The 21,630-nt window shown below is 40.4% G+C and overlaps 1 protein-coding gene across 1 annotated transcript in view; it reads left to right on the top strand.

The window, feature by feature from the left end:
* Positions 1–21,397, top strand: part of arap1 (ArfGAP with RhoGAP domain, ankyrin repeat and PH domain 1) — a 60,153-nt gene extending 38,756 nt beyond the window's left edge. Inside the window, exons 14-33 of the mRNA XM_082501810.1 lie at positions 323–497; positions 1,575–1,709; positions 1,817–1,952; positions 2,130–2,232; positions 2,941–3,133; positions 3,226–3,271; positions 3,448–3,611; positions 4,642–4,854; positions 7,261–7,366; positions 7,469–7,616; positions 7,853–7,924; positions 8,803–8,880; positions 9,013–9,130; positions 9,797–9,910; positions 10,008–10,147; positions 10,241–10,323; positions 10,923–10,982; positions 16,692–16,755; positions 17,068–17,226; positions 19,474–21,397. Coding sequence (XP_082357936.1) covers positions 323–497; positions 1,575–1,709; positions 1,817–1,952; positions 2,130–2,232; positions 2,941–3,133; positions 3,226–3,271; positions 3,448–3,611; positions 4,642–4,854; positions 7,261–7,366; positions 7,469–7,616; positions 7,853–7,924; positions 8,803–8,880; positions 9,013–9,130; positions 9,797–9,910; positions 10,008–10,147; positions 10,241–10,323; positions 10,923–10,982; positions 16,692–16,755; positions 17,068–17,226; positions 19,474–19,506 — 2,340 coding nt within the window. The 3' untranslated portion in view covers positions 19,507–21,397. The remainder of the gene's footprint in view (positions 1–322; positions 498–1,574; positions 1,710–1,816; positions 1,953–2,129; positions 2,233–2,940; positions 3,134–3,225; positions 3,272–3,447; positions 3,612–4,641; positions 4,855–7,260; positions 7,367–7,468; positions 7,617–7,852; positions 7,925–8,802; positions 8,881–9,012; positions 9,131–9,796; positions 9,911–10,007; positions 10,148–10,240; positions 10,324–10,922; positions 10,983–16,691; positions 16,756–17,067; positions 17,227–19,473) is intronic.
* The last annotated feature ends 233 nt before the right edge of the window (positions 21,398–21,630 follow it).

Here is a 21,630-nt window from a genome sequence, read left to right as displayed (position 1 = left end):
GTCTTAATTTCATCTCACACCCTCATTTCCTTCCCTGCTTTGCTTTAATTGTTGTCCATGTTTAACTGTGTTAAGTCATAGTTAATGTTGATCCAACCTCTTTGGTCTCCTACTTTCTGAGCAATGCAGTTCTTTTTATATGTCTATAACAAATAAATGATATGTCTGCATTTGGAGGTAAAATGAATTTCAGTTCAATACTTGCACTATAAAGCCAGAAGTTGTTGCCAAGAAACGGTACACAGTTGTTTCCGCCTGTTATTTTTGTACACGAGCGTTTACTCGTGTGTCTCCTTGTCTGTTGCTCTCCCCTTTTCTCCAGGCTCTTTGTATAAATGTGCAGTGCAGCGATGTACTGGAGACGCTGAGCCTGATTTTCTGCGGTGCAGATGTGAATTGTTCAACTGGGCTGGAAAGTCAACCCTCCCCCCTCTCCTTGGCCACCGCACACTCGCAACCCCTACAGGCCGAGTTATTGAACCATAATCTGAACACAGGTACAGTATGCGTGCAAGCTCAGGGTCCCAAGCACACATTTGTTTTTAATGGACTGAGTAGAGCTTTCATGAAAGAGTTTGTTAAAGTATTGATTTAAAAAAAATAACATGTTTTTTCACAAAGCACTTGTCGAAACACAGCGTGCTTTATAGGCAGGCAGATTCTGGAAACGAGAACGGACTGGAGGGATACGTTAAAAAAGGATCTTATACAAAGCAGTTGGCTTTGTAATTTGGATCCTCTCAGTTAGGTCATTCAAAAATTGTGTTTCCCTGACATTAAAATTGTTTTTGCTTCAGTAATCAACAGGATCTTGAAATAATGAGTGGACCCTTAATATCAATTCTGCAATCCAAGAAGTTTGAATGCTTATTAAGCTCTAAGTGAGAGCAGAATGCAGCGATTTACTGAACCTGTAATCAGCTGAACAGTGTTTCCCCAGTCTTGCTTCACATAGGAGGTGCTCCTTGTTGCTTGTGTTGTGTCTTTCATTTTCTAAATGTGTGACATGTTTTTAGTGGGTCACAGGTCTGGATTGCAGGCAGGCTAGTTTAGAGGCATGTTGTTGGTGTAAAGCATGTTTAGCTTTCGTTTAAGAGCCCCCTGATTCTAGTTAACAGCACTTTTAAAAAGTCATTGACTTACAGTCTTGTAGACATCAAAAGTCTCAATAAACACTCCCATCAAAGCCTCATCAGGCAAGTTGTAATACTTTATATCATTTGTTAGTTGACATTTTCTTCTAAAGTCTACTTTTTATTTTATAGTGAACTAAGATGTGGTTTAGGTTAGTTTTTAGTTAACTATAATAATCTTGGTATTAGCAATGAGGTAATTTAGAAATTGGTTGATATTTGGTGACATCAGATGGATCAAGGCACTGACATTTTAAGAGTGGGTGACTACAGTCATAGCAAAACATAGTTCAACTATGAGGTAAGAACTCAAAGCAGAGTGTTGAGAAACGAGGGAGGGGCCATTTCAACAGGATTTAAAAGTTTAAGAGACCGTAAGAGTGTGTCGTAAACACTTCTTTACTTTCATACAATCAAATTCTTTACAATGCTTTTCTGTAGAGCTACCACGGTTAGAGGAGGTGGATGCTATGGACCCAGAACCTTACCCACTACCTCCTTCCGTGTCTCACAATGGCTTCCTATTCAAAACTGCATCCATGGCTCGGCCAGTCACAGAGCGCAAGGCCAAAGAGGGTAAGCACAAACACTCTACAACAGCAACACTTACCACAAGAAGAAAGAATAGTTAAAGTGATTATCACTATTATGCTTGGCAAATATTTATTTGTCTATCAATATAGAGTTCAGTCGTCGCTGGTGCACGCTAAATGATGGCGTTTTCAGCTACTACGAAAGTGACAAGAACTCAAACCCAAATGGAGCTCTCAAGGCTTCAGAGATCGTGTGTTTGGCTTCCGACAACGACGACAGACATGGGTACGCAAACACCCACACACTGTCCGTCGTAAATGCACATTTACAGCAAAAATGCAACGACACCTTGTAATGTTAAGCGAGATGAATCGTATGTCTCCTCCTTCTCTTTCTTAAATTTCCCAGTGTCTGCTCCTCTAACCTCCTTTTTTTTTTTTTTTTTTTTTTTCCAACCCCCAGGTACAACAATACATTTGAAATTTATACAGAGTCTGAGCGTCTCTACCTGTTTGGCACCGATGACTCAGAAGTCAAATCCCAGTGGGTCAAGTCTATCGCCAAGGTAACAATCAAATACATATATTCAGCTTAACGGAGAGATTTGTGATTTTTCTTTATTTCTAGTCAAATAAGAAAGCTCTTATAAGTGGTGTTAGCAGATTAAGCTTGGTGTCAGTGATCAGGACAGTGCTCGCTGTTGTTTATTTTATCAAAGCACAACTTTCTTTACGACTGACGTGATCGTGTGAAATGAAACAACAGTCATTTTATCTCAACTGCTGAAAGGGCAAAGTGTGTGCACTCAAATTTCATTAGTTATTGTGAGACCAGTCAGATGCGTCAGAGTTATGCACAAGGTCATGAACAACCTGTGACACAACCAGTTTCGTGGAGGATTGTCTCTTTCCACAGCTCTTGGGGAGAAGGCCGAGATAGTAACTGGACAGAATGTAACCAGAATCTAGGCTGAATTTGTTGCCACCCACACTGTGTTCTTCAAGCAGTGACAAATAGTATTCGTTTTTAAAAGCTTGAATTTAAATGAAATAAAATAAAATGTAGCTCATAATAAAAAAGAAGGGCAAGGATGATTTTGTACAAACCCTGGTTTGAGACCAGGAGGAGGCACAGGTCCCTTGGGGATTGCGTCAGGAAGATCCTTAGGCGTAAAAATCTGCCAGATCAAAATATGTGGAGCTCTTTCCCGTTTTTGAAAAGGGAGCAGCCTAAAGAAGCTTCAGTACAAACGCCGTATGTCCTTTGCTTGTAGGCCTTTATTCCAGTCTCTGCAGAACCTTTGCTGAGATTGAATTCTGAGAGGATTGGGAAGCTGATGTGCAAAGATGGCTTGAACCTACAAAGGTCCAAAGTTGGGTGGTTTGCTCTGGAGGGGTCTGTACTTCACGTTTACCTGGAAGGCAGTCAGGTGGAGGAGATCCACCTCCGCAAACTGAACGAACTATGTGAGTAAGACACGCAAACATGGATTTAATCACTGTGCGAGTGCTCAGCGATTAGAGCACAACAGTTCTTACCCTGTATTTGTGTTTTACAGCAATTCAGCAAGACAATGAAGTCATGGTTCTGGTGGGGAAAGGCAGGTGAGAACGGATCATTTGCGTGCTGATTGACAAATTATTCTTACAGTTTGAAACCCCTTTAAAGATTAACCTGTTTAATTTTTATAGATATTCCTAATGATGAAACGGTTTTCCCTCACATACTCATCTATTAATTCTTCTTTCTTCTTTATTTGTTTCTTCTTCTCTTTTTTTAGAACTCTGTACATAGAAGGAAAGAGAAAGCTGGATTTTTCTTGCTGGTGTGCAGCTATCCAGGCAGCTGCAGGGAGTGGAGGAGACAGGCTGCACGAGCAGCAGCTCACGGAGACGGACATACCGGTGATCGTAGATAGCTGCATTAACTACATCACACAGTGTGGTAAGAAACACACACTCACACACATAAGAAACCATTTTTGTGAAGTAAATATGTACTTCATGCATCTTTAGTTTTGTTTATTGTGTTACATTTTGACAGTGCACTATAAAACATTCACACATGTATGCAACATTACTTACATAACAAACCAAACAAAGACGACTCCTTACAACACAAGTCATACCTCATATCATGGTAAGCATTGATAATATAACATTTGCATAACATAAAATTTAGTTAACCATCATAGTTCAGCACACAAACAAAAATCCAGGCTCTTGGTTCAGCACGAACTGTAACCTTTTCTATCTTTCTCTGAACTCATGTGGCTATAATAGTTGGACCTTAAGTTTACTGTGTTAAATTCCACTGGATCTATCCACGGAAGAACCATCTTCCTCCTCATCTTTTATATAGCTGTACAGCTTGAACATTGGTTTCACCAGAGTGGCAGAGTTGCTTGTGCTACATCTCTTGCATGAGTTCACAGCTTGAAAAGCTTGACATGTACAACAGTTCAAAGTAGACAAAGATAAAATAGAGGAAATAACATGACTCTTATTTCCTCGAGTGGACATGGGCCTAACTTGCTCTCAGTGTGGTGTGTGAGGTCCATTGTTTTAATTATCTGCACTCATTGTAGAGAAGTGCAGCTGCATCACACTTCTCTCTTTGTGGGTTGACACCGTTTGACATATTGGCCTTCTGGCCTCACCGCTAGCAGCTCTGCTCATGTGATTTTTTTTCTTCTTTCTTTTTTCCCCTCGTTGTTGTTTTTGCTTTGCCTTCAGATGTCAGTCAGCTCAATGTTTCCAAGCCCTCAGAGGCCAATCGTTGCAGTGTTGAGGCGAAACACTTGATGCATTAAATGTTCTGAATGTTGGAAGATGCAATATAACGATTAAGTTTGAGGAACTTTTGTTTTCTTTTGTCAGTGGTGAAAGAGCTGTTTCTTCTGGTTTAAGTCTGTGTTTGTGTAACATTCTACTCTGTGTGTTTTTGTGTGTGCTTGTTAATGTCCCATCTCTAGGTATGGTGTCAGAGGGAATTTATCGCAAGAGCGGCGTGAACTCTCGTGTGGCAGCTCTGTGCGAGAGGTTTCGTCACGATGCTCGCAGCCTTTGCCTAAGGGAAGGAGAGCATCAGGTGGACGACGTCTCTAACACACTCAAACGGTTTTTCAGGGAGTTGAAAGAGGGAGTGTTCACAACACAGGACTCCCCCTCCTGGCTCAGCACTGCAAGTAAGAGTCATACGATTTTGTTTCTTCATGATTCCTATGTTTCTTATTATTTTACGAGCTTTGAGTATCCTGTAAAACATGTATAGATCAGACACCTGTGGCTCTCCTTAAAAGGGGCAAATTAGTTTTTCTGATGTTTTGATATCATGATACTGCATCTGCTGAGAGACACACTGACAGGCCAGTTTGGAGCCATACTGTTCTAAAACCTGAGCTGGTTTAGTATTGCCATGCCAAAACAAGCAAGGCCTTCCTGGATTAAGAAGTCATCTGTATGGCGGATGACCTGTCATGGTCCCTTTACAGACATGCATTTTGTGGCATTTAGCACATTACAAAATTATTAGCCGAAAATCAATGTCACTGTGCTTTTTTTTTTTTTTTTAACAGGGCAGCAAATTTCAACATAGCAATTCTATTTTCAAATTTCTGTTTGCACACAATAACAGAATTATTTTGGAGAAAAACAATAACTAACAGGCTCATGTTATGACCCTGAGCTTTATGAGCCTTAGTACAAACCATTGCTGTGAATTAATGTGCTTTAACTTAAACTTTGTACCCTTATAGACTGTTTGAGCAGTCACTTGAGAAAGCATCATGTCAAAAACACAAGAAAGCAGTTTAGACTTGTGATAAAGAGTTATGGCTGCTCATAAAGCAGAGATGGATATACATCGTTATCACAGTGTTTCCAAGTGTCAAGAACTGGAGTGAGAACTATCATTAGGAAAGTGACACACAGCACACAACAAGCCTGACAGAGGCAGGAAGTGAAAGATTCATTAAAGAAAACCTGTGAGAGATGTGTCCAAAGACCACAGAACAACTGTCAAGACACTCATGAATAACTTAGTCGACTTGGATTTCCTACTCTCAAAGAAGACTGTCACTAGAAACCTGCGCAGGAACTGTGAGGTTGCAGATGAAGGAAAAGTCCACTTCTGCAGAAGACGTACCTTCAAGACAGACTAAAGCATGCTAAGGACAACCTGAAGAAACATTATGCATATGGGAGTGTGTCCTTTTGTCAGATGAGATGAGATGAAACAAAGGCTTTGTAGCCACAGTGACTTATGTTTGGAGAAAAAATGGAGAGGCGTCAACCCATAGAACACCGTCCCCGCAGTGAAGCATGGTGGTGGGACTATTATGCTGTGGAGATGCTTCATAACGTCTGGAAGTGGGCATCTTGTCAAAATGGAAGGAAGAGTGAAGGATATGTGAAGATTTTGAAAGAAAACCTCAAACAGTTGGCAGCAAACCTGGATCTCAGTCATCACTTTGTCTTCCAACACAACAGTGACTCAAAACATACATCGCACCTGATGAACAACTACCAGCCTGTGTAAAGCTTTAGAGAGTCTCGCTCGGGAGACGAGTGTGGGTCTTGTTGACAACTACAGCAAATGACAGCAGGCTGTTTTCCAGTAAAAAGGATTTGCAAATAACTATTAATAACCTTGACCCTGGTAGTTTTTGTTTTTTGTGAAACAATTTAGTTTCTGTGTGCAATGTAAAAAATAAAAACAAAAAACTAAACATCCAAAACAAAACTAGGATGTTTGGGAAAGCTGTGTTTTAAAAATCGCTTGCTATGTTTAACAGAAACCTTTTAATTTTTTTTGTGTAAGTTTTAAACTTTCATGAGGAGGGTCCTCATCTGTCCTCATCTGTCCTCATCTGTAGCTTTTAGTCCCTCTGCACTTTAATCTAGTTTACAAGGAAGGACCACAACCCTTTTGTATTTTATCTTGGGTTTGGGCGTTTAGTGTTGATGTTGGGCGTCATTGTTTAGGGATTTTTCAACAATCGAAATTATTGCAGTACATAACTGCCTCTTACTATTTGTAGTCTTACACCGAAAACAGCTTTTAGCACAACTTTTCCAGTCTTTTTTGCCCCAGTAACATAAGCATTTGACAATGTACTGGTTTCAAATTGAAAATGAGCATATAATGCTAGTATTGCAGGGATTTAATGATATGTTTGTCATTGTAATTCTAGTGTTTTGTTTTTTTTAACACTGAAGCTAAATTGAGCATACAGTGCAAAGAGAATGAGTTTAAAGATATGCTGCAGCTGTGTGTCTGGTACCATCATCTTGTTATTGTTTTCAACCAAAGACCTACACACTGCTGGCCATTTTTAATATATACATGCCAGTTTAAACAAAAATGCTCTTTGTTTTAGAAGTCTAGAGTCCTTTTTCATCAGGCCTCTCTTCAGCCTTTCTCCCTGTTTTGATCTTTTGTGCTCTCGTCCTGTGCTGTTTTTTTTTTTCGTTCCATCTTACCCTCCCAGCTCTTTCTTTGATCCTGGCCGTTTGTACTATAAATATCCTCTGTGTTCATAATTTTATTTAATAATTTTACTTTTCTCCTCATCTTCTTCTCTCTTCCCCAGCCATTCAGGATGAAAGTACTAAAATCTCCCAGTACAAGCAGTTCTTGAACAAACTGCCTCATGTCAACAAGGCAACACTACAAGCCCTTATCGAGCATCTCTACTGGTGAGAACTGATACACAGTGACTGATACCATCTTATCACCTCTCCCTGAGTATGTATTTGTGCACAGACTTGTGTGTTTTTTTTTTACCGCTTGTGTTTCAGCGTGCAGCACTTTTCGGATGACAACCAGATGAACAACCATAATCTGGCCATCGTGTTCGGTCCCACACTGTTCCAGACTGACGGGAAGGACTATGCCGCTGGCCGCGCCATTGAAGACCTCATTGAGCACTACAAACTCATCTTTGAGGTCAGTGCTGATAACAAAGGTGGTAATGCTTCTATGCTAACACATCAGGGATTTAAAAACACTTTTCAGTGGTGTAGAGGTCTAAGTGTTCGTCTTATCTTTTTATCTTAAAGATCAAGCTTCACTGTGATTACAACACAGTGCAGTGATTCTGCACTTTGAAGAATCAGTGCAGATTTTAAATGTTGATACATTTTTATTTGTGGTTGAATTACTCTGCTTATGCTCTCTTGCAGGTGGATGAGCAGCAGCTGAACAAGCAGATAGAAGTGATTGAAGTTATCCACAAAATGCGGAATTTGAAAAATGTGAGCAACATACAATAAACTTTAAACAAAGAATGGTTCAGTGACCTGACATATTTCAGAGGCAAGATTTAAGAAAATCATTGAAAATATTACAATATAAACGCAGAACTAAAACTAAGAATATTTCTTCTATATTTTTAGTTTAGTTTTTCAAATTGTGTCACTTAGAATTTCTTTCAGAAGTCCAGCTTTGGTAAAAGTGTGAATTTTTTCCCATGCAGTTTCAGTTTTTAGCTTAGTTTTAGTTAATTATAAGAAACTTGGTGGATTTCTTCGGTGAGATTAAACAGTCATTTCCACAGCCATCATCAGAACATATCAGCAAATGAAGGAAATTCTTCTGGATCGGTTTTCTATCCCGCTGGGATACATCATATTTCCAAAAGCCATCACACACACACGAACTTGATTGACATCCCAATCTTAATCTAAAGGGTTTAATATGATGCTTCAACACTTCTAGGAAGGCTTTCCACAACATTCAGGAGAGTGTTTATGGGAATTTTTGACCAGAATCACATTTGTGAGGTCAGATGCTAATGTTGGATGTGAAGCGGCTTGCAGTTTGTAATTCATCCTGAATGTGTTAAGGGTTCATTACTGAAACTAAGGCGCCGAACCCAAGTCTTAGAAAAGCAACCACTCACCATAATCCCCCCTCCACCAAACTTTACACTTAATTTATTATGTTAATTTCTAGTTTATCACCTGCCTGTGTAATTAACCTTTATTATTGTTCAGTTGATCTCAGTGAAATGTGTTGTGTGAAGTGTTTTGACTTGTTTGAACACTGCATTTGGTTATCTGTGTATACGCTTTTTTTATCATCGCAGTTTTTCTGTCTGATCATTTGTTTGTTTGTGTGCCCTAAACTTCAGCCTCCTTCTGAACGAGGAGGTGACTTCATTTGTACTGTGTACCTGGAGGAAAAGGCCAGTGGAGAGAGACATGTGAAGGTGGGTTGGAATTCACCAAATAACACATTTATTTATTTAACAACCCAGTTCTTTCATCTGGCACACATCAAGTTCCACAGTAACGAACAGGCTGGTGTTTATAGAAAACAAATATTTCCACTCTTCCCACAGATTCCTGGTTCTATGACAGCATTAGAGCTCACACTGGAGATTCTGGACCAGCGGAACATCCCAATTAAAGACAAAGATTACTGGAGCTGCTGGGAGATCTGCTGCAAGGAAGAAATGGGTAAGACTGATAAAAAGATGAAGGGAGGCAGGACAAATGCCAAACAGCATTTGTTTTTTATGCTGATGCAGATTTAGAATTTATAGGGTATTTTGTAAACTCTGTCTTAATTATTCTGTTTTTTTCATTAATATGGTACAGGGCTATTTTGCTTTGGAAAATGACAGTTTACTAGGACTAATGCAAAAAAAAAAAAAATTGCCTGCAACAGTGTGGCTGCAAACTGCAGTTTGTTTTGCATCTGGTATGTGACCTGTCTGGTTCCCTACAAGGAAGCGACAGTATGAAAATGACAGTAGCAGTAATCTGCAGATTAAAGAGGAAATGGAGCAGTAATGATGAGAAATTGAAGGAAATTGTTGTTGTTGATGGGAAGACAAGGAAGGAATTTACCGCTACAGACGGTGTCATTTACTACAGATTGGTATGTAGATTTACAAAACAAAATTCTTCCAGGATGTAAGGTGAGATTTACGGAAATATGTATTTATAGCATCCAAAAATATGAAGCTGTACCAGTTATGTCATCAAGCGCTCAGCATGTTTGTCTGACACTTTGACCCTATTGAGGAATGCAGATGTGCAAAGTTCTTTGTCATCCAGAAATGCCCCAAGTTTGCATCATGTTTTCACACATGCTCTCTTTCTGCCTGCTCTGTTTTTCAGAACGACCGCTGCACTATCAGGAGCGAGTCTTGCCCATTGTTCACTCCATCGGCACAGAGTCTCATCTGCTTATCAAGAAACATGCTGCAATGGAGGCCATCACTCTTTACCTGTGTAAATACAAAACAACAGAATCATTGCTGCACTGTTTGGTCTGCCACATTGTGGCATGCTTGCATCAATTTCAGTTATCTGGCCTTCTGTCCTGCAGCCAGTAAACCGGACGCATCCAAGCACGGGATGATAAAATTCAGAGAGGAGCGAAGCATCTTGGGTTTGGGCCTCACCAGTTTTCATGAGCGTTATTTCATCCTCAATTACAACTCGCTCAGAATGTACAAGGACGTCAGAGTAAGATCTACAGACATACTTTTATCATTTTATTTGTTATCTCCTTCGTAGACTCGTTAACTAATTTTTCCTTTTTTCCCCACTGTCTGTCAGAGTAACCGTCCAGAACGTGAATGGCCAGTGAAAAACTTGAAGGTTTACCTTGGTATAAAGAAGAAACTCCGTCCTCCCACATGGTGAGCACCTGTGCTGAATTACCAGTGTCACACTATTCTCATGAGTGCTTAGTGGCAAAGCAGCAGGTGGCTGCTGTAAATGGAAACTGCTGTCACACCAGGAGGAAGACTGGCCATGCAAATTATCGCTTCAGTGGGCACAAAAAATGTATTTACTGGGAATAACAATTTTCTGGGATTATCTGATCATGAATAATTGGATATCTGGCCACTCATTCTCCAGCTTTATACAAGTGTAACACCTCTGCACTACATTGCTGTTGGCGGGAGCAGCTAGTGCTACCCCTACTGATCAAAATGCATCTTTTTGATCTCAAATTACCTCAGTTTTGTTAGCTTGAACCAAATTGGTTGATGCCCTTGAGCTTCCTTGTTTCATAACTTTAAAAGTTTACACAGAGCAACTTCTGCAGCTCGGCTCATGCTTAAAGGGATAATTAACGACTAAACTTGAATTATTAATTTACGAACTCTACAGTTTCTTTATCTGAAGTAGCTGTTTGGGCCTTGTAAGCAGAGTGACCACTAGGGGGCAGGCTGACACTGTGAATCCTAAGAAGCTGAATTGCTGTTAAAGTGATTTGTATGTTTATTTTTAGTTGGGGACTGACAGTTCTGTATGAGAGCATGAAACAAGAGAAGCCCGAGAGACAGCAGTGGTGAGTACTTATTCAGTGCTCTCTTTTTTATAATACACAACTTTCAGGCTCTGATTACATCACCAGCAATGTTGGTTTATTGGCTGGAAAAATGAGTAATACCGAAAACAAACAGCCGCAGGAGCATTTTTTTCCGCTAATTGGCTTGATTTGCAACAGGTCAGTAACTTGATCGGCTATAAAAAGAGCATCTTAGGCAGAGATTCTCCATTATGCAAAAAACACTCTACAAATTGTGCAATAATTTCAGAAAAATGTTCCTCAATCTAAAAATGAAAAGCCTGTGAATATCCCATCATCTACATAATCTATGGCCCATAATAACTTCAGAAGATTTAGGAAATCTGCAGAAATCTCCGTATGTAAGGGACAAGGTCAAAAATCATGCCTGTAAATGCCTGTAAGCTGCTTGCTTGGGCTCAGGAAGACTTCCAGAAATCATTATCTGTGAGCACAGCTCATCGTGCGGTTCATGAATGCAGGTTAAAGCGCTATCGTGCAAAGAACCAGAAACACATGAAGATGTGAATGGACTGAGACAAAGTGGAAAACTGTTCTGTTGTCAGAATGATTAGCATTGTGCAAAACATGGACACTGCAGTCTCTAGATTAAAGCAGAGAGGGACCTCCGTGCTCATGTCTGATGGTACCTGCATGCATTAATACCTAAATACATACAATACATACTTACATACATACATAGAACTGGCAGCTGGCACATCTGGAAAGACACAATTAATGATGAAAGATGTCCAGAGGTTTTAGTTTATCACATGCTCCCATCCAGAAAGCCTTTCAGGGGATGCCGTGCATATTTCAGCAAGATGATACTAAACTGCATGCTGCATCTATTACAACAGCATGGCTTTGCTGTCGAAGAGTCCAGGTGCTGAACTGGTCTGCCTGTAGAAAACATTAGTAAGGTGGAGTAAGTAAGCCGTGAGGTTCAGCAGCTATATATATCTGATATCAGACGAGAATGGGAATAGATTTCTCTCACAGAAGTTGGCAGCTCAAATTTTTAGAGACGTGTTGCTGGCGTCAATTTCAATTTCAGGTTTCATTGTTCTATTGTGAATAAATCCAAGTTCATGAGATTTGCATTGTGCTTAGGGCTGGGCTATATCATACCGTTTACGGTAATACCGGTGTAATGTTGGGCAACGATAGGAAAATGAAATATTGCAATAGAATATGGGTAAAACGCGCATGCGCAATGCCTTTGTTTACATACACACATGGCGGCGATGCAGAATGAGAAGAGCGAAAGCAGATCGTTAAATGAAATAGATGAACCAGAATTGGTTTGTAAAAATGCTGCAACTTCAGTGGTGTGGAACTGGTTTGGCTTTCATCCGTCAGATACACAACAAAGCACTATTTTTGGTAGAACGTGCTAGCGGGCCGTCGTTATTACCGTGTTGTTTGGAAAATACGGCACACTTAAAATCAATCCTTTGATTTTTCTGAAAATCGACAGTGCCCCTTATAATCCCGTGTGCCTTATGTATGAATTCTGGTTGTGTTTACTGACCTCGAAACGATTTTATGTCGTACACGGCGCTCGAAAATCTGTCAAATGTTTTAGTACGACTTTGCTAAGCTACGAACCCGCACCGCTTGATGGATTGTCGGAGCATTACGACTATCGTAGGCAGGAGCCTCGCGGAGTGATACGTACTGTGCTTCAACATAATAGTCTGCGACTGGGGAGAGTGCCCGCCCTATGGAAGACATCCTGCATCGTCCCGGTCCCCAAAAAGAACCGGCCCAATGAGCTGAATGACTTCCGACCGGTGGCACTGACGTCACATCTTATGAAGACTCTAGAGCGGCTCTTCCTCAACTTCCTCCGACCACAGGTACAACATGCCCAGGACCCACTACAGTTTGCATACAAGGCGGGTGTCGGAGTGGAGGATGCCATCCTGTACCTCCTACACAGAGCCCACTCACACCTGGATGGGGGAAAAGGCACGGTCAGGATACTGTTTCTTGACTTTTCCAGTGCCTTTAATACCATCCGGCCCTGTATGCTTCAGGAAAAACTGAACAGGATGGAGGTGGACCCCTGCCTGGTGGCTTGGATCTCCGACTACCTCACCGACAGACCACAGTACGTCAGGCTGAAGGACATCACGTCTGACACAGTGGTCAGCAGCACAGGAGCACCACAGGGAACTGTGCTGTCCCCTCTTCTCTTCACCCTGTACACCTCTGACTTCTGCTACAACTCTGAATTATGCCATATTCAGAAGTTTGCAGATGACACGGCCATCATGGGGTGTATCTGGGATGATCAGGAAGAGGAGTACAGAAGTCTGGTGAGGAACTTTGTCGCATGGAGTCACACAAACCACCTGCAACTCAACACCTCAAAGACTAAGGAACTGGTTGTGGACTTCGGGAGGTCCAGAGAAGGTCCACTGCCGGTTCAGATAGAGGGGGAGGAGGTGGAGGTGGTCAACAAGTACAAGTACCTCGGGCTGTGGGTGGACAATAAACTGGACTGGTCATGCAACACAGAGCACCTGTATAAAAAAGCCCAAAGCCGACTGTACTTCCTCAGGAGGCTGAGGTCTTTTAACATCTGCAGGAAGCTCCTGAGGATGTTTTACCAGTCGGTGGTTGCTGGAGTACTTTTCTATGCTGTGGTGTGCTGGGGGAGCAGCACAGCAAAGAAGGACTCATCCAGGCTGGAGAAACTGATCAGGAGGGCTAGCTCTGTGGTCGGCATGAAGCTGGACACTCTGGTGACAGTGGCAGAGAAAAGGACATTAAAGAAACTGATGGACATTATGAACAATGCTGGGCATCCTCTGCACACGGCCATTAACAACCAGAAGAGTCTGTTCAGTGACAGGTTGCTTCTCCCCAAGACAAGAACTAACAGACTTAAAAACTCCTTTGTCCCACACGCCATCAAACTGTTTAACTCCTCTCTGGAGGGGAGAGGGAGGGGAAACAGGAGGACAAAGGAGGGGGAACAACTAAGCTGTAGTGCCTCTTCACCTCACTGTACAATACCTTGTGCAATACTTTTTGTAAATAGTCAACAGTGCAATAGACTCAATACTTGAAATGTGCAATTCACTTGTATTTTTATTTTTTATTCCTATTTATTCTATTTATCCCCTTTGTATATTTTATTTATATTTGTCTCTGTATTTATATATGTGTGTATGTATGTATGTATGTATGTATGTATGTATATATATATATATATATATATATATATATATATATATATATATATATATATATATATATATATATATATATATATATATATATATATATATATATATAACAATTCTGTAACTGTAACTTCGGTCGTTGCTGTGCTTTTTGGAAGTCGAATTTCCCAGAGGAACCCACCCGAGGGATTAATAAAGTTCTATCTTATCTTATCTTAATATTACCGTATTGTGTGTGCATAACCTCTTTTTAAGTGTTGTGGATATTATACATGGTTATGCTGAGGATATGTCGGCCAATTTCCACTGGAAATGCCTTTTGGTTAAACTGTCAGCAAAGAATTTGCATTTGCACTGTTAATTTTTTATATAACTTTAATGCACTTAAAACAGCTGCTTGTTCAAGTGAAAATACATTGATGTTTTGTTTTGGGGTTTTTTGCACTAATAAAGTTGTGGAGTTGTAAAGTTTTTTGTCTAGTTTTTTTGTCAGTTATATTGTTAACGCAAATTTTCAAATGTATATCGTGATAAATATTTTTGGTCATATCACCCTGCTCTACTTGTGCTTTTATTTATAGTTTAAACAGTTGTATTTGTAAACATTTGTTTCAATACATGAAATATAACTAAAGTCTGTCATTATATTAGATTGCAGCACTAATATAGTGTTTGCAGGAGCTCAGCCTTTGCTCTTCCTGTGTGTCATTTTATTTATTAATTTATTTTTAACTTTATGGCAGCATGGTGATACGGATATAAACACAACCAACTTTGGAGAAAGCTGCTAGATTTTCTGTAGGCTGAGAAAACGGGTCAGATCCCTGCATGAGAGTCTCGAGAAGGAGGCATATAAAAGGTTGACTCCACCTAGGGGGTGAACACACATGAATACACCTATAAACAGGGCTCTGTTCTAAGCTAGGCCTGTTCAGGTATTCACCCTCCGTGTGTGTGTGTGTGTGTGTGCGTGTGCGTGTGTGTGTGTGCGCGCGACTGTGTGTACATGTTACACTGGGTATGCATTGTTAGCATCTGTAGTCATCTTCGTAGTTGTAATGGGACAGCTGCTCCCGTCATGCTGTAGGTAGTATAATTTCTTGGTCAGCCTCCATCGCCGTGTCCCTTGCAGCAACAAGCAGACATGAGAGGGAGCAAGGAAGATGCAGAAAGAGGTGGAAGGTAGAGGGGCAAAGAGTCATGCTGAAGGGGAGATACTGTATACTGAGTAAGAAATGTTGACTTTAATGCAGTTAAAATACAACTTTGAGTGGAGAGGGATAAGAAAGTGGAAAAAATAATAATCAAAAGAGCTAGATGAGGAGGCGCCCGTGTGACTGTATCATCCCAATCTTTTTTTTTTTTTAATATATCTGCACTAAATGTCCCTTAATGTTCTCAAAACTCTTAGCACATTAATTTCCCCCCCTTTTTTTTTTCCTCCTTGCAGCACTATTTTCTCAGCACACCTCGTGCTTAAGCTTATAAGGGTGCTAATAAATTTTAGGAATATCATGTAAATTTTATTCTGTGGCTTTTTGGTAATCCATAATCATAGATGAGCAGCTCTCAGTCTTTTGACGCTGATAATGGCGGGCAGTTAATTGCAAGCAAAAACGAAAAAGTCACATGTAGGAGATACTGTGCTGCATGTATGTGCACTGGAATAGAGAGGCTGTCTCATTTTGAATGCCAGCAAACACTAATGAGCTCTGTTAGGCATTATGAAGTGAACTAGGGAGAGGGAGGAGCTAGGGGTGTGTGTGTGTGTGTGTGTGTGTGTGTGTGTGTGTGGGGGGGGGGGGGGGGGGTGTGTGTGGGGGGGTGTGTGTGTGGTGGGTATTCTGTCAAATTCTATGACTGCACCTAATTTTGTGTCAGTTGCATGCTGCATTGCTGTTTTGTTTTTAAAGTCTCTTTGTATCAGTGTTTTGCTGTCTCAGAGGACTTCACTCGAATAATTGTTGGAGTCTAAATTTGTGCTCATAACAGTAATAATCGTATAAATACAGCCTGTTTATTCAGCACAGCAGCATGACTGATGACTCAGAGGGCTATGACGGCAACCTGAGTGGCATGAAATTTGCACGTACATGCATGCAGACACTACAGAGGCACGAATTCGCACTTTTCAGGGACACAGGCACGCACACACAGGCACACACGCTGGATGCTGAAGGTTATAATCAGTGTTTGTTTTGGGCGGAAGTTTAAATTAGTAGTCGTGCTCACTGTTTACGCTTGTGGCGTCACTGTCAGGTGTCATAGGAGAGAACATGTCAATTTCAGTTAACAGTTTTCACTACCTCCCTTTGTTCTTGTTCTTTTTTTTTTCTTCCAAATTTCCCCTGGTCCTCGAATTCATCTCTGCCTCACTGTTTGCTTGTCTCCCAAGACACACCCCCCCCCCCCCCCCCCCCCCCCACACACACACACACACACACACACTCAGCCCACAGTTTGATTTTTATCGCACTGTCTGCTTCACTTATCTGCCTCTATTTATTTGCAGGTATCTCTGCTGTGAGACCCAGTCAGAAATGAGAGAGTGGTATGCTACATTTCTCAGTATTCAGGTATGTCCCTCCCTGAACACCTGCTGAGAGGTGGAAAATTTGTAATAAATCGTTTAAATGTGTTATGATTTGTTTTATTTCTTTTGTTGTTATTTGTGAAAACTGTGAATTTCTTGTAAAAACCAAGCAGCGATGCAGAAGTTTTAGAAACTGTAATAAAGAAAGTAAATAAAACAGCACTACTGAAATCAGTAATCCTCACCAGGACCATGTTAAATGATTTAAATAGTTTCCTCACAGTGTAGTAGTATTATATTGTAGTATCGTAACATGTCTGTCTTCTCTCCTCTCGGTTTCTCCTCCTTGGTAAAGTACGATGGTAACGTGTGGCCTCAGGATGGACTCCAGCACAAGCGCGTGAGTCGTGAGTTGCCAGACACACGTCATGGTAACGTGTCACTGATACCACTGCGTGGCAGTGAGAATGAGATGCGGAACAGCGTTGCAGCTTTCAGCCAAGACCAGCTTGCTGTGAGTCAATCTACCAATCACTGGGAGTAATCTACGACGAACCAGGCAGCTCACTGCAAAGCTGCCCAGTTAATCAGAGACTTTCATGCTGCGCAGGTGGTCCAGACCCCTCAACCATGAGCCGAATCAAAGAGCAGTGCAAATTTGCGCACATCCTATACCAATTTTGCACTTTGCGAGTCTGATTTCTATTCAGAATAGAATACATCGGATTGTGCATGAAATCAAGCGTTCAGTCTCCTGAGGCAGAACTTTTCATGCTCAATTTTTCTCTTTGTTAACTTTTCAGTAAAGTTTGAGGGATTCACCTGTGCAGGATCAATAATCTCTGTTTCATGATTTGTCTGTGATTTAACGATCGTTGCAGGATCTGGGTTCTTAAAATATTAAACTAATCAATTAAATATATTATGAAATGCAATCTCATGTGGTTTCACGAGCTGCGAAGATGATAAATGATTTGTGTTCAACCAAAACAAAAAAATGTTTTAAGAATCCAGACTGTGTGCAGAGCCTTAGACGATTTTTTTATTTTATTTTATTTTTTGATTGAGCCAGACTTATCCTGGTGAAGCTCTGCCAAAGCCTGCTTCAGAGCACTAAAGACACAAACAATAACACATTAGTTCGCCGGACTATATTTTTAAGCTCTCTGACGCTGAACCAGACCTGCTTAGCAGCATCAATATTGTGTTCATGCAGCCATCCTAAACCCCTCCGCCCTGTGCTCAGTCGTCGGTGCAGAACAGAACGTCGACAATCTGATGATGCAGTTGTCTCCTCCTGCTCTTTTCTTGTTATCACAAACCGCTCAATATTTTGCTGCAGATTGCAGCAGCACATAAAAATTCATCTCAGCCTGCTGTAACTTCCACCGGCAATAGCCTGATTTCAGGGTTGCTGTGTTGTTGCCTGCCGCATATTTTCTATTGATTCCTGCCTGTTCAGTGTATCGACATGATGTTGGAGTGTGAGAAGAGGCGTGATTGCTGTGGTGATAGGACCACAGAGGATGAGAGAGAGAGTGCGAGTGTGTTAGTAGTTGAGAAGAGATTCACTGCATGTCGATATGTCCAATTTTTGATGTGAAGTGAAAGAGTAAATCTGGTACACAGATTGTGTGTGTTTGTTTGTGTGTGTGTCTGTTTGTCTATAAAATGGACTTTTCTGGCAGTCATTTAACCCTTTCTACACAGTTTTTCCATTTGTATTATTGTAGGGTCTATACCTGACAATGTAAAGCGCCTTGGGGCAACTGTTGTTGTGATTTGGCACTATTTGAATTCAGGTTAATACATTTTTGTCTGTTTTGTTGTTCATCAAAAATATGCTTATCTTTCAGTTCCTTAAAGATTTTCGATAATGGTCTCAGTAAGGAAGGTAGGACCATTTTATACACATGAGTTTTTTGGGTTTTTTGGTTGTTGTTTTTTTTTTAATCACATTGATTATGCTAGAATGTCAGATATTATAGCATAATCAGCATAATGTTATAGCATATATATATATATATATATATATATATATATATATATATATATATATATATATATATATATATATATATATATATATATATATATATATATATATATATATATATATATATATATATAAAAAAAAAAATAAATAAAATAGCTTGTGTAAAGTCTGGTCAGTCTGGTGGTTGAACTCCTGATGATCGTATAAGGAGACTATCTTGAAGGGAAGAGCGGCCAAATTTAAATCAGGCTCGGCTTTGAGCTGTGGAATTTGTAATTTTGATAACACATCATTGTTTAAGTTACTTATGAGTATTTTCTGTGCCAAGTTTCTGAGATACAGCATGCTTCTGTTTCTTATATTTGGACTTTTCTGACTGAAAATCGAGACATCATAAAGTGTGAGTGAAAGTTAAAGTCGCTCAGTTTAAGCCGATCCCTCGGTTCATTGGTCAGGCTGCATGTCCGTGTTTATATGTACTCTTGACCGGAGCTTATTGAGTCCGCATCTCATGAGCAGCCTCATATCTGGTTGCCATGGCTCCGAGACATCTGTGGTCTGAATGAGAATTTTAAGCTTGACCTCCTGGGGGACTTTTAAAAATGTTGTGAAACTAATTTTAGGTTTAGGGAGAACACTGAAAGCTAGTTTCACTAAGTGAAGCTGCAAGTCTTACCAGATGTTTATGAATGAGAAGATCTGCTTGTGATATTTGTTTTCTTTTATTTTGATGAAAGGCTGACTGTCTGAATGTTTTCTTTCAAGGTTGGATCATCGGCCTCATCGGATGTCCCCTAGACATTCCAGTGACGACTTCATTCCCGAGGGGCAGACACTGAGAAAAACACTTATAATGTATGCGGATAATGGCCTTGCACCTCCTTTGAACACGTGCTGGAATGAAAAGAATTCAGCAGACAACAGGATCACACCGCTTTCCGTGCACAGATGAAGTGAATGAAGAGAAACAGTTTGTCAGACCACAGTTTCCCTGAAGAGGCCAGAATCGATTCCAACCTGATTTGCACCTAATGTTTCCACTGGACTCATAAGAGACAAACTTTTATTTCTTTATATATATATATATATATATTTTTTTTTTTTTTGGGGGGGGGGGGGCACACAAAAGACCAGTAATCCTGGGCACCAGCACAGCATGGTCTGCAGGTTTTTGTTTTAGACATCAAAAGCTTGACATTGATTTTGCAGCCGAGTCATATTTTTAAACGTTCTGTACTCTTTGCTCAACAAATCATCGGATCAGTGTGCAGTTTAAATTAAGTAATTGTAGCTTTTGTGACGTTGATATCAGAGGACACTGTGACCTGATTTTCTCACTGGAGTTTGTTCCAAGGGGACCAAACTGGACTGAAAAATGACAGGTGATGGATGATGTTAGTCCACGGGACATTGGCCGGTGCTGTGGAAAACCTTAGTCCGAGGGTTTTTTTGTGCTTTTTGCCACTTTTGTGCACATGTGCAGCACTGTGCATAGAGTGCGTTTACATGGGGATATGAAGACCTTCAGGGAGTAAAGCAAGGAGAATCTTGTGCTGAAAAAAGGCATTATTTTTTTCTCTTTTTCCTTTATCTTTTCTTCCCATCCTCACAGGCACTGCATCCTCTTTGTAGATGATTTTTTTTAAAATAAATCCTGAGCTACAGAATACAGCACATTAACCAGCAGTATTTATAACGTTTTAGATTATGTGTTAGTCGCTTTTTCAATATCTTCTTTATGCACAGCTTAGAATCTTCGCGGGATCGTGTTTTTTATAGTAAGGAGCACAAAAGTGGTGCTGAATAATCTGTAGGTACAAGAAACGAAGTGCTTTACGATGCTCCGTCATTCCTTCTACATGAATCCAACCTTGTATATATTTAATGTAAAGAAATTAATCTGTCAACAGTTGCCTTACCAGCATCGCTGAGCAATTCCTCGTCGTCGCTTCCTTTTAATGTTCTCACCTGTGGGATTCCCGTAATGTAAAGATTTATTTATTTTGACAGCAGAGGACGCTGTGATGCTGTGTTTTCTCAACCTGAGTTGGTGATGATCTTCATCAACATGTGTAAACACCTTGAAGTTGAGTTCCTGTGAAGAATATGTATTTACAGTAGTGTGCCATTAACTGCCCTCTGACCTCAGCAGGAGTCCTGAAGACTCAACTGTGTAATAGCACGTTGTATACAAAGTATTCACTCTGTACTTCTTAGTGGTTTATTGTTTTACAACATTCATTTAGAGTGGGTGTACTTACTTTCCAAAGGTTCTTGGCGCTGACCGTCAGATTTTAGTTTTCAGGTTTAAAGGTAGCCTGTGTATAAGTTGTAGCTTTCAGGTTCCGGTGTGATCTAACATAAATAGTCGCTCACGCCTGTGTTGCACAAAAAGAATCCCTTTTATGTGATTTCTGGAACACTTAGCTGAAGTATCGATGGGTTAAAATATGCAGGTGATTATTTTAAATGTTTCACATAATGTGGATTTTTTTTTTTTTTTAATCTCAATCACTCTCATCCTTTTTACATCATTACAATTCAAAGTTGTAAAACAAAAGTCCAACAGAGGCTGTTAGATACTGTTTATAGATGGTGTGTTTCTTTGTAACTGCCTTTTGTATTCTGTTACTGTGCATTTTACAAATTATTGCATCTCTAAAACTCTAATAAACACATTCTGCTAGTTGCTTGTTTCCTGTGGAACATGCATACTCCTTTTACTCTTGGAAGAAATCTCTCTTCCAGAAGGTTGATGTCCTCCAGCTCTGCTTTGCCCTCATGGTAATCTACTTGCTTCTTCTGTGCCTTTATACACAGTACAGCACTTCACGGGGTAGCTGTGAAAACATGGGCTCGGATACAGATGCACATACACTTTGGAGAGAAACTTTGGTGAGCCCTGCAGGTTTTATAACGGTG

Source organism: Aulonocara stuartgranti (genome assembly GCF_965226115.1).
Source record: "Aulonocara stuartgranti genome assembly, chromosome: 14".
Classification (NCBI taxonomy): Eukaryota; Metazoa; Chordata; class Actinopteri; order Cichliformes; family Cichlidae; genus Aulonocara; species Aulonocara stuartgranti.
Note: the sequence above shows the minus strand (reverse complement) of the source record. Positions and strands in the feature narration are given on the sequence as shown.